This window comes from Micropterus salmoides, unplaced genomic scaffold (assembly GCF_014851395.1).
Source record: "Micropterus salmoides isolate LMB-PRFRI ecotype aquatic unplaced genomic scaffold, ASM1485139v1 Ms_hic_scaffold_9, whole genome shotgun sequence".
In the NCBI taxonomy this organism is placed as follows: Eukaryota; Metazoa; Chordata; class Actinopteri; order Centrarchiformes; family Centrarchidae; genus Micropterus; species Micropterus salmoides.
In genome coordinates, this window is record NW_024044681.1 from 10619362 (window position 1) to 10636165 (window position 16804).

General features: G+C 39.6%; 1 protein-coding gene across 1 annotated transcript in view; it reads left to right on the plus strand.

Moving 5' to 3' along the window:
- The first annotated feature begins 3189 nt into the window (after positions 1 to 3189).
- The window catches only part of klf5l (Kruppel-like factor 5 like), a 28183-nt gene continuing 14568 nt past the window's right edge, over positions 3190 to 16804 (plus strand). The window contains exons 1-2 of the mRNA XM_038709134.1: positions 3190 to 3474; positions 15685 to 16615. Of these exons, the coding sequence (XP_038565062.1) occupies positions 3334 to 3474; positions 15685 to 16615 (1072 nt within the window). The 5' untranslated portion in view covers positions 3190 to 3333. The remainder of the gene's footprint in view (positions 3475 to 15684; positions 16616 to 16804) is intronic.

A 16804-nucleotide genomic window follows, 5' to 3' on the forward strand; every position in this document is an offset into this window, starting at 1 on the left:
TGGCTGTAGGACTTGTTGTAAGACACATACCTTTGGTGTAAGAGCCCCAGGTTCAAGGTGACATGTGTCCCTGAGCAAGACACTTGATCCCTAGTTGCTCCAGAGGTGTGTGACCTCTGACGTATATAGCAATTATAATTTGCTTTGGATAAAAGTGTCAGCTCAGTGAGTAAAGTTAGAAATTAAACTAGGTATTTGTGATGTATTTTTAAGGGTTTACATCTTCAGTAGGAACCAACAGGCTTGAGACACCACAGACAGATTAAGGAAGTCAGATTCTAAAGACGTGGGTCTTTTCCTGGCGTTTGCTGACAATAAGAAAAAATAAAGTATAACCAGCTATGTGCTAAGACTGTAGGTAGGCCAGGATCCTGCTGCTGGTTTCACCCCCATCATCCCTCATGGAGGTTCAACACCATGAGGGGTGATAAGGAATGTGATGTGTTTGATTGTGCAAAACTTGGCTGGTAGTTTTTATAGCGTACTAGCCTTCCTGGAATTTCTTCCAGTGACATTTGTTCAACATGCACAGGGTATCATTCAAATATGGCCAACCAGTGAAATAAACAACAGCAAGAAAAGTTATTACCGGTACATACAGTGTAAACAGAATCCGCATCAGCACTAAATTTTCTCACGGTTTGTAATCACACGTAGGCCTTGGGTTTGACAGCAATAACTGACATGATCAAATGATAACGCCACAGTGGTATGTCTTTAACTCCTGCAGTAACACAATGTTGCAATCAGGTTTCACAAGAGAATCATCACCTGTTCTAACAAACTGCCAAACAAATGTTGTCCCCCTTTATGTGGGGAAACTTTGGACAGCATGTGCAGATTGTCTAAAACATTGGTTGGCTTTATCATTTATGCTCCTGGCCATAAGAGAAAAGTACAATAAACTAACATATGCTGGATGGCGATGGATCGAGATTAAACGTGATATGAAATAACAGTACATAGGTTTAGTTCAGATGAAAGTTTATGATATCTTACACAGCTCATTACTTTTAATAAGCCACACCTGCTGTGTTAATTAGTGACGGCTTTAAAATGCTTCTATGTAACACATGTAACTGCCCTAAAAACGGTGTAGAGCTCTGTCTGAATATGAACACGAACAAATCTGACACAATCTAGCTGAAATCAGTGCAGTGCCCCTTTAGACACAATGCCTTTTATGTCTTGTGTAAAGGACGTTGGATTAACTTGTTTAAAGATGCTAAACTAATAAAGTTGCCTTACCACATACAAGTGGTATAAACGCTTGATTTGCACCAAGAGGATGAAAATCTTTTGACATTTAGGTGCAGCTAAAAAAATAAATAGAGAACACAAACCACATTGTAAGCAATCAGTGGTGATGAAAATAAAAGGTTTCAGTTGTGAGTATGTGTGTGACAAAGAAAACAAAATAAGTGGCATGTCATTTGTCAATGCTGATGCTGGCGGCTGGGTAAAACAGCCGCGTCACTGCTGGCACTGTGTAGTGCAGTCAAGATGCTTAGAATACTGATATTGCAAAACATAAACTCAGTTAAGGAAATGAAATTGATGGGGATCAGTGATGAAAACTGCCTGGCATTGTACTACTTTCCAGCTCTCTTTGTTGGAGCATTAACCTGATCTTTGTACCTGATGTATTATTCTATTAAACAATTCTTGTGTGTTGCTTCTATTACTCAACATGACTAAACCTTTAATATTTGCTGAACCTGCTGTAACATGAGATGAAATGCACAGTCATGGCAACTATGGATATTTCCTGTGTGCATGTGTAATAATCCAATTTTGAAAGAAAGGGAGTGATGACCAAAGACCGCACACATTATCACAGTAGGATGTACAACAGTACATATTTGAAAAATAGGCTAGAGCCATTGGTTGTAAAGGTTTATTGTCTGTAACGTCCAAAATTGAATCTACTAACTCCACTAATTCTCCAGCCTATTGTTGAATACAGTAGGTTTTAAACAGTGTGTGCAGACACTGGTGAATTTTATCAGCATGACTCATTTATTTTTTTTTGTGTGACCGGGGATTTACATTTTTGCAAAAAACACTTCCAGGAAAGAAGATCTTAACCGATATCCTCCACACAAATACGCTTTTGTTTTTAGATGCATAACTTTTGCCACGTTTATGCATAGCGTCCACACTACTCCGACGTTTTCAAACCCCTAAATCAGAGGCTTTTGTAAACACTGCTGGCCCAATTTTAGTTTTATTCTGGACAAACGGAAAAGGTGACTTGGCGCAGACACCCACGTTCCCTGCCTGAGTTGGTCTTATCAGTCAAGACGTGTCGCTTGATTTGTCACAAACCTAACACAATCAAGAAGAAAACAAACATCAGCTAGCAATTAATTCAACATGGATAAAAACTTCCTGGCGTTGCTGACCTTGTTGTTGTCATTCAAAGCAAAGACATAGCCTATCTGGTCTTACTTTTCATAATTTCTGTTCTTCCTTCATAGTACTTGCAGCAACCAAGCAACCAACCTCTAAATCCCTGTGCATGCCCAGTGTACATGAAGGAGGGTTAACATCTTATTTCTGAAATTGTATGAAAGCATTCATGTATATGGATATCTTTTTTCTTTTAAAGCACTGTTTTAAAAAGTAATGTAGGCTATTAGTATAGACATGGCATCAATTTGGCAAAGAGCTTATTATAGAAATTTTTTAAAATAATCTGGTTTGCTGGCTTTAATCAGAGCGTCATCATTTTCATGATTATTGATTGTATAGTGTAAATAGTGTATTAATACTTCTACAATACTGCATCTGTTTTAATGTATTCCTTTGTGCTGCTATGTTGACCGAAATTTAATAAAGTTATATCTTATCTTATTTTATCTTATCTTTCTATTTTTTTTAAAAGACATTGAGATCAGCATTACTGTAAAAAATCAAGCTTTTAGGTAGTGAGTGTGTGTGTACATGTGCGTGTGTGTGTGTGTGTGTGTGTGCGTGTGTGCGCGTGCGCGTGCGTGGTTGAGGGGACAGCACTTGGCCTCATGACCTCGGTTGTCTTTCCTCCTTTCCTGGAGTTTCTCAGGTGAGTCCCGCCTCCTTCCATACAGCTGATTGGACCGCAAGACTCATCCTCTGCTCTCATTGGCTGTGCTGTGTGTCGACAGTCGCCTCCAGGTAGCAGGTCCATACTTGAGCTCAGGTAACAACTACCTGTGAGACAGAAGAGCGGGGAGGGCAGTGGAATCAATACGTAGGTTTTGGCTCCAATAAGGCGCATTTGACTGTAATAACTCTTTATGCACTTATAACCCAAATTCATTAGAAGATATATTTGTTTAAGTAACAATTTTAATGGCAACGAGTGTAGGACTGGCGATGAATCCGCCGCACACGACAGAAGAAAGGGCGGTTTTCACGCAGCTGAAGCCGGTGAGGATGTCTGGAGCTGACGGCGCTGAAGACGCATCCGTGTTTGAGGACGTCAAACCCGGGGTGAGAGTCTCCGCCGACCCGCTGGGGACGGGCGGGCTTCCGGTGAACCGGAGGTCCGGCCTCTCTGAGTGTTTTAATAACTATTCCGTATTTTTTACCTGCACTTTCTGCGTGTTTTGGTGGAAAAGATAGCGCCTAAAATCCATGTAATGACCGTTGAGCTGCATGTTATGCACATACCAGGCTGCTTTACCTGTCAAAGGAAGCAGCTCACCTGCACTGGCTGGCAGGTTAAAGTCCTATGCAGACATCTGACATGTTAGACAACGCAGGTAAAGTTCACCTGTAAACTGTGTTTGAAGCAAGAAATAGAAATAATCCAATCAAACTTTATTTGTAGTTATGTATTGTTAGTTCTATCAGATTTACTTTTGAAGTTGCTATTCAAGTTGTATTAATAGGCTAATGGCATTCACTGTTGGCATTCATTGTTGGCATTTGTATTTCCATACAAAGTTATTTCTGGACATGCAGTCCAACATTGTTAACATATTGTTAACAGTGAATGAACAAGCTCTGTAGGCTACATGGTGTAGGCCTACTGTTGATAGGATACAGCCTGTATGAAGTTAATACCCTTCTGGCCTTTATGGCCTTATTATTTATTTTGATTATTTCACATACACTCAACTTGGTCACAGATGACCTGAGCGCACATGTGGTTTCCTGCTTGTTTCATCAAGTTATGATGACCCACACTGCCTGCCAGTCAGTCATGGGATGTGATCATATGATGGAGAGGCAGGTTTAATTTTAGACAAATCTGCAAAATGGTGTCTTCTCTATCAGTCATCGCATTCCTTTGTAGATCTGTCTGTCCAAGATTGTCAGTGAATACTTGTAGCTCTGACGCCAGAAATACACATTTCAGGAAGTAACTCGTGTCACGATTAAGCAGGCAGAAAATGAGGCAGAAAATTAGTAAAACAAAAGGATAAACAAATCTTATGACCACTCCACCACCTTCTTTGTTAAACATGAACAACTGATGAGAGTAGATACATGACAGCTGCATTAAAGTTAAATGGCTGTGAATTGTATGTGTGACCACAGAGCACAAACAGAAACCGGACACCTGCATACGGCACTAAGTTTGGCCTCCTGCTGGGTGTTTGGTAAACAGGCAGCAGACCCTGAGACCTAAGGCTGAAACGGCTCTGCTCCTCTATGTGTCCCATGTGCCAGACCAGCAATGCAAAGACCCCAGTGGATTTGATAGGTTAAAGATGTTTGTACACATGGTGATGATGTGCACTTTGTCATGTGTTGTACCTGTGTGCAACACACAAAGCATTATGTGTTGAGTTGGCCCAGTCATATGCTGTTGATCTTTATGCAAACATTGAATAAAAGTGCAGCTGTTTTGAACTTTATTGGCATTTTCAACGGGACAGGTGTCATTAGAAGCTAACCAACATTTCCCAGTAGCAGTGAATATTGATATTGCCTCATGTCTGTACAGTTTGAATGTAGCGCTGTATGCTAGGTGGGCGTTGTGCAGCAGTATTACTCAGATATTCAACTGTATTGGATCATGAGTCTGTCTCATTATTTTGATGTCTGGTTTCTCTTCGATCTAAGCCAACCAGTTTTGTATAAATTCTGATTATGCAACACAAGTTTATTTAAGAGGTGCTGAAGCCACTGCTAGTTATGGATGGTTGTCTCTGCACAACAAAGCTTTAAGTTAGTTTCTTGTATTTTTTTTAGTCATTCTGTTTTCTAGTTTTCATCCTGTGTCGTCAGTGATGAACATTGTGTACCTTGGCTGCCTATCGTGCTGCAGATCAATGTAGGTCACAATGACTGTCATAAACACAACTTATTTTATAGCCTAAATTAACTGGTTTGTCTGCTTGTGGGATTCCATGAATCATAAAGTAATGCAGCTGAAAACCTGATTATTGCTTTAAGTGAAGCATGTTGACAGCAAGTACATATTTTAACATTAAAAACACTATGTGATACTACCTAGACAAAATTGCCAACATTCAATTGCTTTTTCTCTTGTTTCTTGTTGCTGTAACATGCAGTGCTTGATGTTATGCAAAACATGACTTGATGTCAAGAACAAAGAAGTCAGGTTAAGTGAAATAGTTACCCCTCAGGCAAATTAATTCCAACTGCAGGCTGAGAGGTTTACCTTATGTGCTCTTGATTCACCATGAATGTGCATGAGGCAGGTTCTCAAACACATTCCTCACCGATCACATGTCATTCTCTGTCTGTCTGTTTCATCATTTTTCTTCTCCTGTCTATACTTTTGTTTCAGCACTGGGTTTCCAACTCAAGCAAAGCACAACAATAAAATACAATATGATACAAACAGCTATTCATTACACTAGTAGCAATGTTTTTTTGAGCAGCTTGTTGTACAGAAAACACAATAACAAATCAATGAATTGGAACAGGAAGTTCTGGGTAAAATAAATGCTGCTTTTTGTCTTTTTTCACTTTCAGTTTTTTCCTAAAAGAGAGGAAATGTCTTTGTGTCATTGGGTTTTAAAGAGCACTTAACTTAGCCGGTGTCGTGACAGCAGTATGTTACCCAACCTGTCTGAGCAGGGCCCGCATCTCCATAAGCTGCCTCGAGGCAATAGAGAGGATGATTAAGGCCAACCTCCATGAGAAAGTCACAGCAGAAGTGAAAGGCTGATGAGGCTCAAACACTCGTCACATTCAGGTCTTTAGGTCGCTCGAATATTGTTGTATTAATTTTTTTGTCAGTGTTTTTGGTGTGTTTGTATCAAAAGGTTTCTTTTGCTGCTGAGTTAATTGTCAAAAGCTGTCTGTTGCACCTATGTTTTTTTCCACAGTTGTTTTAAATAAGGCTGTTAAAGTGGTTCAGTCCTGGAAAGATGATTAAACCTGCATTTATTGATCACTTAGCCACTTGGGTGCAGCGCAAAAACTGTCAATCCAACATTGACGTTATCCACTTATAAAGTGTAATGGCGAACGTGTTATGCGAACGTGTTATGTGTTTACACGTCTAGCAGACACGGAGCAACATTAGCATTCATTTGGAGTCTTATTTGTGTCCACATGTCGAATGTTTAGCCCAGCGTTAACTCTCCTTTTAGCTCTGTTATTGTCTCCACCAACTCCTGAAGCAAATATCTCTTCAGATGATAAATGCTATATATTGGGGAGAACAGCCGCCTGCTGCTACTGGAAATGATGTTGATGAGAGCTGAGAAAGTGAACCAAATCTTTCATTTGCAGGCTGCAAATCCAAAACAATAATCTGAAAGATGCTAAAATGCACAGAGGGGAACTGCAGAGTCAGCTTATAACACTGCAACCCCTTTCAAAGGAACTCCCTTTTGCCACTTTCACACTTGAAGTATTTGGACAATATTACAGTATCCCAGTTAAAAACATGCTGGTCACACGCCATCGATCTGGAAAACTATTCTGCAACATTGGTTTTGTGGGTGGTTTCAGTGAATAGTGGCATAACAGTGGCATTTAACCATACTGGTAATAAATCTGCCTGCTGAGTTTGGAGATGTAAAACCGCAGTGATAATTTAAAGAGGTCAACTTGGAGGTCCAGTATTTTTTATGTTTGTTCTGGGAGGTTTCTGCACTAACCAGACACCACCTGGCTGGATTGGATTAGATCCATTCAATGAAAGGACATGTAATAGTTTAGCAATATCCAGTAGCCTATAACTAATATTTTCATTATCCAACAGTGTGTTGATCATTTTTTCAATTATCTGGTTAGTTGTTTAGTCTATATAAAATATCTAAGTAAACTTGCCATCACAAGTTCTCAGAGCCCAAGTTTGACTGCTCATCAAAACATGTTTTTTTTGTGTAATTAATCTGTTAATGTACCTCAGCAGTAAAAGCAGAATAGGTAACTCATATGAAACCTATTTCCAGATTCTTTTGTCATTATATCATCAGTGGGTTTCCTGTAAGACTGCATAGACGACAAGAGAAGTTACAGAGTAACTTTATGGTGTACAGATCAAGACTCATGCCTAATGATTCCTGAAGATCAATACTCAGATATGGTTTAAACTTGGTTTCTAAGATGCTTTATTTTATTTTTTTTCATCCTGGGATTGTACTGATGTCGTCGTTTTGACCGGACTGACCCTGTTCCACATGTTTCCTGTCATGTCAACTTGAATGAATTGTCGTACATTCCCTCGTCTTTTTCGGCCTCGTGCTGCTGACAGACGTTTTTCATGCTACTGAAGGCTGAAAAGGTTTTCGTTTGACTAATGATTTGACTTCTAGGATAACAAACACAGCTGATTTGCATCTGAGCAAATGTCTGCTGACAACAAGTCTGAGCTCGCAAAATCCCACACTGATTAGTGATGTGAGGAAATATGATTAATTTGTTTTGTTCATTCTTGGGAGACAATCAAGCATTTGAGAGGACTGAGCCAATTTTTTTAATCGACTTTTTAATCTTTACCTTTTTAAAATGTAGATTGGATTTGATATTGGAAATTGGATTTGAAGCAAAAGGAGAGTTGCAGCTTTTAACTGAGGGACTTTGTTGGTCTCCTTATTTGTTGATTTGGTGTCATTAAACACAACAAACTATAGATGATTCTTTTCAATGTATGGATTCATGTGTATAAAATCCTCTTTGAGTGTTGCTATTGTGCTCTGGTGAATGTCTGTCAATGCTATTTTATGTCATCTCAGCTCTCACATCCGTTGTCCATACTCTTTTGTCTATTTAGTGTCTTCAAAAAGCCCACAGACTCTATAGATACTTTGGCTGCATGCTGCAATCATTTGTCACAGTGCCAATCAGTAAAAGTCAGAAGTGATCAGAGTTAGGCAATGCTCAGATCATTGCAACTGTTATTAAAGACCTTAAACCAGGTTGCGTGACTTTTATTAATCACAAGCATAACTGGAAAAGTCGACCTGAATAACTTGTCTGTGTTTTAAATTACTCTTGGCATGGATACACCTCAGCCTTTTTATTCATTGTTTTAAAAAAGAGACTATAGACTTAACTGGGTGTAAAACTGTGTGACATAGAGCAGCATAGCAAGCTGAGCCTGTAGTTTAAAGCTTTAGTTTTAGGTAGACAGCAGCAGTAACCAAAGTAAAATAGATTACTTTACACTATTCTGCAAGTTAATTTATTTAACAGGTCAAATGTTCTCAGGACCGTTTAAACACCTTTAGTATAAAATTGGCTGTCGTGCACATTAAATAATTACATTGGCAGCTTTTTTAAAGTAGTTTTATTCAGCTGGATTGTCAAAACAATGACATCACCGCTGATAAATATTTTTAATATATCGGCCAGGTGTAAATGCAAATCCATAAATCATTCTGATCTTCTTGCTGAGTGTCAGTTTAACAGCAGACCAGTAGAGATTGATCATTTAACTCATGCTGTTCTCTGTTCAGATTGCGTGGTCCGCTGATGTCATATCCATCATGCCCGGCCGTGTCTCTGTACCAGACAACACATGGCGCCCGCAGACAGTCCTATTCTGCTATTTCATAATGCCTGTGGTCTGCAAGCTCATCTACTAAATCTGCAAAATCTCTTTTAATGACTACCACTGTTTACCTTCATCCGTTTGGAAAAACAGTGAAAATTGTTCTGGTGAAGGTGAAATCATTTTGTTCGGGGGGGGTTTCAGTGTCTCTAAAGATAAAGTTAGTTGCATAACGTCAACTATAAAAGTCTGTTGTCCTGACAAAGTGCTTCAGCCAGTTTGAACTTCAAATGTAAAATAATAGTAGGTCTATTTCCATATGTCCTTATGCGCAGTGATTCTGAAGTATCTTGGGACATTCGAATGTGAAATACCAGTAGAGGAACCCTGGATCCAGAATTAGAAATGCCCCCAGACACCACATCCCCTTTCTGTAAGCTAAATCTGTTTTGTGGGACAATATAGAACAAAGAGTGACAAAAAAATAAGAGACAGAAATAGGATAACATGCGAGAGAGAGGTTATTGTTGAGTTATATTTACACAATGATAAATGTCAAAGGGGATTTTTTTAGAGAGGTGTTTTTTAGAGAGGTGTTACAGCACATTGCAAGAAATGAAAGTGCTCCATAAAGTAATCAACACAGCGAACCATGAACACCAACAAAGTTCCCTGAGAAATGAAAGTCCATTAGTAGCCAACTCTTCCATTTTTGAAAGTCGGATTAACTGTAAACCACGAAAACATCTTAATTAAACAATAAACATGTCATACATCAGCCATATACAGAATGTGTACATAAAGTATATGGGGATACATTTTATGTACATACAGTGTCTTGGAATACTGAATACAAGTTAATTTATGGACATTTGGGTATAAATAATTTGAAATCATATATTGTGTCTGAATACATACATACATATGTAATTATCATTTGTGACATACATGCATCATTTGCAACTCCAGTAGTTGGAACGTTATGTCGCATATAAAATACCAAGTCTTAATTCAGGCATCCATCATTGCATATATATTTAAAAATCAATATGTTACTTTTACATGTTGACCTTCCATGGGTGATGCATATATTGATATCCATCTTATATTTTTCACTTTTATAGGTTACTGAATGGACATCGAGGCATATATGAAGATACGATAGATTTCTATTTATTATATGTATTCACAGAATCCCATTAATTGTGTGCACTTATTGTCATTATTGTAAACTGCTGTCCACTGAGTCTTGAGGTGAACAGTCATAGTTAGTGTGGCTGCTGACCACTGTCTCCAACTGAGCTAATCAATTCAGAGCAAAGGAATGATCTTTCTGGATGTTTTCTGGTTGTTTAACCAGCCTGACCTTAGTTTAAAATATAATCAATGTTAAGTATAATAAAAGTAGGTAAACACCTTTTGAAACACCAACGCATCATTAAATGTTATCAAAATGTATGAAATATTTTCAATTTACCAGATTTTCCCAGAAGAGCCAAAGTGGATTTTGGCCACCTGGCAGTTAACTCTTGTCTTTACTTATTACTGTCCCGTGAAGCCAAAACAAGCCTCCTTATCTCTTCTCCTTCAACGGCCATAAAACATCACCACAGTCTTTAAGGTTTTGTTTTTGCTCTGACGACCCTGTTGTGATTTCTGCTCTATTGATTCAAAGCAAGCAGACCAGAAGGCATTATCAGTTAATTTTTTTAATGAGATCAAGCCATTTGTTTTGCAATTAGCAGAGGAAGGGGTCCAATGAAGATGGCTGACCTTGTAGCTTGGGGGCTTTTGGCTCAGAGGACGCAGAGAGATGCCAAAGTGCTGCTTTGATTGTTTTGTTTTCTGTTTTAAGATGACTGCTCCGGTATGCAGCTGGCATGGGTAGATGTGGTTAACCACCTGTTGAGGACTTCAATGACATCTAAATAAGCTGAATTCAAGATGAATAGAAATAGTTCTATTAAATATGTCATTAGGAGGCGTCCTTGTGAAACCGCTTTCCTCACTGAGTCTCCAAGGATTTATTTTTTTATTTTTTTGTAGGCAGATTTGTGAATAACAGATTAGATCTCAGATGTATGGATCCACCAGCCAATTTGTTCATTCAACATGGAGAGTCCCGATTGGTTAGAAAAGTGTGAATGGAAAAGTTCCACTTGGTGAATGAGTTTTGTTCTTTGTCAGCGTGGGCAAGTGAATATTACAAAGATGAAGGTTGAACCTTGTGTGGATACATTTGAATTAGTTATGGCATTACTGTGAACTGTGAATTGTTTTCATATTCGTGCTGTTGTGTGGTAGCAAAGTGCAGACTTCAAAATCATAGCAGCAGCAGACAAGATGTTCAGTGCTCATATAAGCTTCATACATGTTAGTGCACTAAATGGAAACTAGTGGCTGCAAGGATTAAAATCTAAAATGCAGATGTAATTGTAAAATGGATAGCAGTTTTTCTTTGTAGTAAATGGGGCTAAAACATGTTAAGGTCCTTTTAAAAATGGATATTGGCCGGAAGTGTGGAAACTCCCATTCCATCCCATAAACCCGAGCAGAACTGATAAGAGACTGTTATCAGGTAGAAGGATTCATAGCTGCGCAGTTGTACATGTTCTCCAATTATTAACTAAGTCTTGACCCGAAGATATTTTACTTGTTTACCACATAAAATGATAGAGACGTTTTAAATTGTAGCTCATCAACTAGTTTGCTTTGAGGTTGCGGCACCTCTTGTTTGATGTGTCGAGGACAGTTAACATTACTTACAAGGCACTTTTAAAAATAAAAACACAATACACACACATTTCTCCTAACTCCTAGCTGTTAACATATAATATGGAAAGGGAGGATCAGAAGGTATTTGGGCAGGGATTAATTTAAAAAAAGGTTGTTTTCTTTTTAGCTTTTTTTAATCAAGGGAAAGTTTGCTGAACATGTGTGCAAAGTTTAAAATTACATAGACGTAAGACTGCACAGTGTCATCTTTTAGGGTTGTGACGATACACTTAGCTCATGAGATGAGATGTCACACAATGTTGGGTTTACAGGAATGAGACTAGACGATGTTTTAACACTATTTTTAAGAAATCTTTGTTGACAAAATATATGACGGGAAAAACTTTCTTTTATTCGACTTAAACTGTGAGACAGCTTTTTACCTCGGCCAGAAATATCGTCACATTTTTAATGCCTAAGAGCCTGCATAGAGAAATGTCAGTAGTGAGAAAAGATGCAAGCGGATCAGAGAGCAGAGGTCGACAACAAGAGGGATCAACAGCAGGGCAGCAGGGGACGTGGCCAAGGGCACCCAAGGGTTACAGCTGCCAGCATCCCAGCAGCACAGGGCCTGTTTGTGTCCTGTCCTGAAAGGCACACAGGAGCCCTCAGTGGGGAGGAAACAGAGAGGCTGTTTTTGTTTTCTTTTTTTTCCCCCCCTCAATAAATACCCAAGACTTCACTGACTGCTCAGATTGCACTGATGACACGACGGTGTGAGTTCAACAGCGACAAACGATGGACATCTAGCCCCGCAGGCACAGCTGAATAAACACACACAGACACACACATACACGGACACTTAAGAATACATGCAGACACGTACAAACAGAGACACATGCATATGCAAATATGCAAAGTACAGGTAAAGAATATATTTTGGACAAAGATATTTTTGCTGTTTTTACTGAACAAAAATGTGAATCTAGCCTAAATACCTTTTTGAAAAAGATTTGTTGCTGCATTGTTTTTAATAACTATACAGTACCTGTTGCAGATACTGACAACTGATATTATACCTGTTTAAAAAAGTAAATAAAAACTCTTCAAAATTCTAAGGAACCTAAAGTGAAATTATTGAGCAATGAAAAGTGTGCGCGCGTGTGTGTGTGTGTGTGTGTGTCGGGGGGGGGTGTTGGCACTTGAAGCAGTGCTGCAGAATAGAGAGTGTTGAAACAGGCCACCTCTGCTGCTTTGTGCTTCCTGTTCCGCTGCTGGACATGACCTCGAGCACATCAGCACCTCGTTAGGTCATTTGTTCCAAATCAGTTGATTCAGTCCCAGACTCCACTGCACTCGCTAGGTTACCATTTCTTTCAGGGGTGCAGTTCATACAGTACAGCTCCTGCTGATAGGCCAAGATAACATCATCAAAATGTACTAACAACAAAGATGTAAAATATAAAATACTGTAATTGGATAACTTTATTTATTGACTACAATAAACCAGTGCTGAAATAATAAGTGGATTAGTCTATTAACTGCAAATTAGGAGATTCTAATTATGGTATGCTTCATAGATTTGATGATTTGCTTCCTCTATCCCATTTCATGTCATTATAATCTAATATTTTTGAGCTTTGTAACTTCTGCTGGACATTTGTCATAAATGTTGTTTTTAAAAAAAACCTTTGCTCTCCCTCTGGTCTCTCCTCCCTCCGTAATTCCTTTCTTTATTGCTGTGTATCTGTTGTCACTGTGAGGATCAGATTTGTCTGGCAGGTCTATTTTTACCTGCCTGTGTTTAAGTTGCTGCGTTTTTCCCATGCCTTCAGCCTTTGGTATGATCAAGCGGCAACCTAACTAAAACACTTCCACCGGCCACACCCATGGAGTGAACTCTGTTTTTGTATGTTTGTGTGCTTGTGTGTTGGTGTGTGTTTGCGGGTGCATTGCTTCATTTGTGTACATTGCAAACATACATTTGCTGTTGCATTTTTGTGGTTCATGTATTTATGCATTTGTATGTATTTCTGTGTCTGTGGGTGTGTGGTCTCTGCAGCGTAGATTCTTCATGTAAGGGTTTGTGCTCCTCTGAAGCAGTGGCTTTCTGCATGAATGACTCTGAATGACAAACACATACACATACTAGTTAATCAGGATTAATCAGATAATGCCATCCAGCGACAAACACAGAGAAAAAAACAACATTGACAGTTGAATCTCCCTGGTACATAGCAATGACTATCATCAGACTTTGATATTGTTCAGCTCTGTTGGATGCGTGGAAATACCTGCACATCACGCCTACTTCAAACCAGTGAGAACAGCACATAAAAACAGAAATACAGTAATGGTTTATGTGAAATAACCAGCACATATGTGATTTTGTAAACCAGGAAGTTGCAACAACAAGAGCTGAAAGTTTTAGTCAGCAATGCTTGCCGCAACCGGTAAGTGTAATTAATTTTAAATCTGTGAGTTTATTAAAGCACAGAATTAAACTCTACTGATTTAATATGCTGTCTGCCTGCTATGTGTCTGTAGTATGTATCTCCTCTTAACTAAAGGTGGTTTCCTCATGAAAGAAACAGCATTCTGTGCTGTTTAAATGTTTGAAAAGGTGCAGTGGACTGCTGTTTCAATAAGACTAACAGATGCATCTGTCACTCTTGGTGATCACATAATTTCCAGACAGGTAGTTAGCAGCTAGCTAGGTTGCTGAGTGTAAATGACTGACAACAGACAGGAATGGCAGAATTAGGAAAGAGAAACACATGCAATGGATTCAAATTGGAATAAGATACTCACTCACCTGTAGCAACAATTGTTTGATAAAGTCAAAGTTTCAGCTACAGGTCAAATTGTATCTGTGGATTTTAAGTTGTTGTTCTATCCCTTTTCCCTTTTTCTTTACTTGCCTTGTTGCATTGCACTGTACTCTGCTTTACACTTCTTGTGGCTTGATTGCATCTTCTTGTCTTCATCCCCAATGAAATGAAAATGTAAAACACATCCCTTCCTCTGTCCCTGTGGATTTTTCCTGGGAAACAGCTGTTGCTGTGCAAGCTTAAATTAACAAAGGGAACCAACTAACTGTAAAGGTAGTAGGTTGAAATTTTCTTTACCAGCTCCAAACTGATGTATATGAAAAAGTCTTAACTGCAGTTACATCAGTGTTAGCCAATAATCAGCTGCTGAGCAACATTGAAGCAAGATCAATAACACCAATAGCTCTTCATGATTTGCTTTTATGACTTGAAAGCCTGCAGATTTTAATTCAAACCAAACCCAATAACAGTTATTGATCACTGATTAATACATCTCCAAACATGCTGAAGGTGCTATGTAGTAAAACATATTGCAGCCTTGAGGGGTTTGTCAGGACAGTGAGCTCCACTGGGAAACAGGAATTTGTGGTATGAAGGAGGGGATGAAGGAGCAAGTCCTGGTACCAACTTCTCTGAACCTTTTCTTTTATCCTTTTCTTAATAGCTTTCACTCTCTTTTAATTACTCTGTCTCTCTCCCCCAATATGTATATATATATTTTGTTTTACCATACCTAACGTTTCTATTAACTGTGAATTGTGTGCAAATGAGCCATCTCACAGTCACCTTATCACAATCTGCAGCCCAGTAATCTCAGAAAATAATTACAGCAGTTAAACAAATTCATCCATGTCGAAGTTAAACAAATACTGAGCCTAACAGTAGTTGCTGCTGTTGCTGCTGCTGCTGCTGCTGCTGCCGCTGTGGATTTTTCCACAGTGTTCTCTGAATGCTATTGAAATCTTTTAGTTAATCATTTGGTTGACATTAACATGTTTTTACCCAAAGTGAGTGCTGTGTTACAGGGTTTTATCATGAAATGCTTCAGTGGAGAAAGTAGTATGTTACATGTGTACGAAAGAAGAGAACGACTCCATTATCTTCTCTTGTGTATACCAAAAGGTGTGGTTAGAAATTTGGGAAATAACTGAGTAAAATATTTGTTGTGATAAATTGCAGTTTGATTATACATGTTGAATTCCTCCTACTCTCTGTTTTGTTTCTTTTCAGACGCAACTAGAGTTGGACAAGTACCTCCCCCAGGTCAACAGTCCTCTCTTGAGTCTCTCAACCGACAACGGTGACAAGAAATACAGACGAGAGAGTGCCTCCGTGGTCGATGAGTACTTCTCAGAGGACAAACCTATGGCCCCTTACAGTTTTAACATCAATGTTATCCTTCCCAGCACGACTCACCTCCGCACAGGCCTCTACCGGCCCAACACCAAGACCCTCACACCACAGCAGATCAAGACGGAGCCTGGACTGGAGGTGCCCTGCTCCATCCCTACCACCACCACCCAGGCCCTGCCGGACTTCACCTCTGTCTTCAGCATGCAGCCTGTAATCAACAACGTTTTCATCAAACCAGACATGAGTTCTGGAGAAGTGGTGAGTGTGCCCACAGGGTCACAGCAGCAGCAGCAGCCAAATTTGGAAACAGAGCTTCACATTGGACCCCCGGGCCCCCAGTCACAGGTCTACCACATGCCCATCACCAGCTGTGCTGACCTCACCATGTCCCACACCTGCCCTTCTGCACATGGCTCCACCAGTGGCAGGACCATGTTGAACCTCGGCAGTGTTGCATTGCCGACAACCAACAGCAACTACATGATGGCAGAGCACCACCTGCCACAGCACCATGGTTACTACCAAGCTTCTCCAACCAGCTCATCCCAGCACACAGCGCCCCACAGCCTGCCACCCTCACCTCCAAACTCTCAGCCAGGGAGCCCAGATGGTCAGCAAGAGCTGCTCAGCTTAGCGCCCCAACCTGTGCATCCATACCAGCAGCGTATGGGAGGGATAAAGGTGATGGGGTTGTCCCAACATGCCATGCTGATGACACATGGTCAGGGTGTCCTGACAGGTCCTAAATACAACAGGCGAAACAACCCAGAGCTGGAGAAGAGGAGGATCCACTTTTGTGACTTCCAAGGTACGTGGTTTATTTGCATTAAAGAATAATGTTTCATAGAGTGAGAGTAATAATAATTCTCCCTTGGGTCAAGAAACTTTGGTTTCTACAGGTCTTCTACTTCTGTCAAGGATTTTAGTGGCAATGTCTTGAAACTAAACAGATTGTTCTACTAGTTTAACAACAGTATCACTGAGGCAGAAGACAATC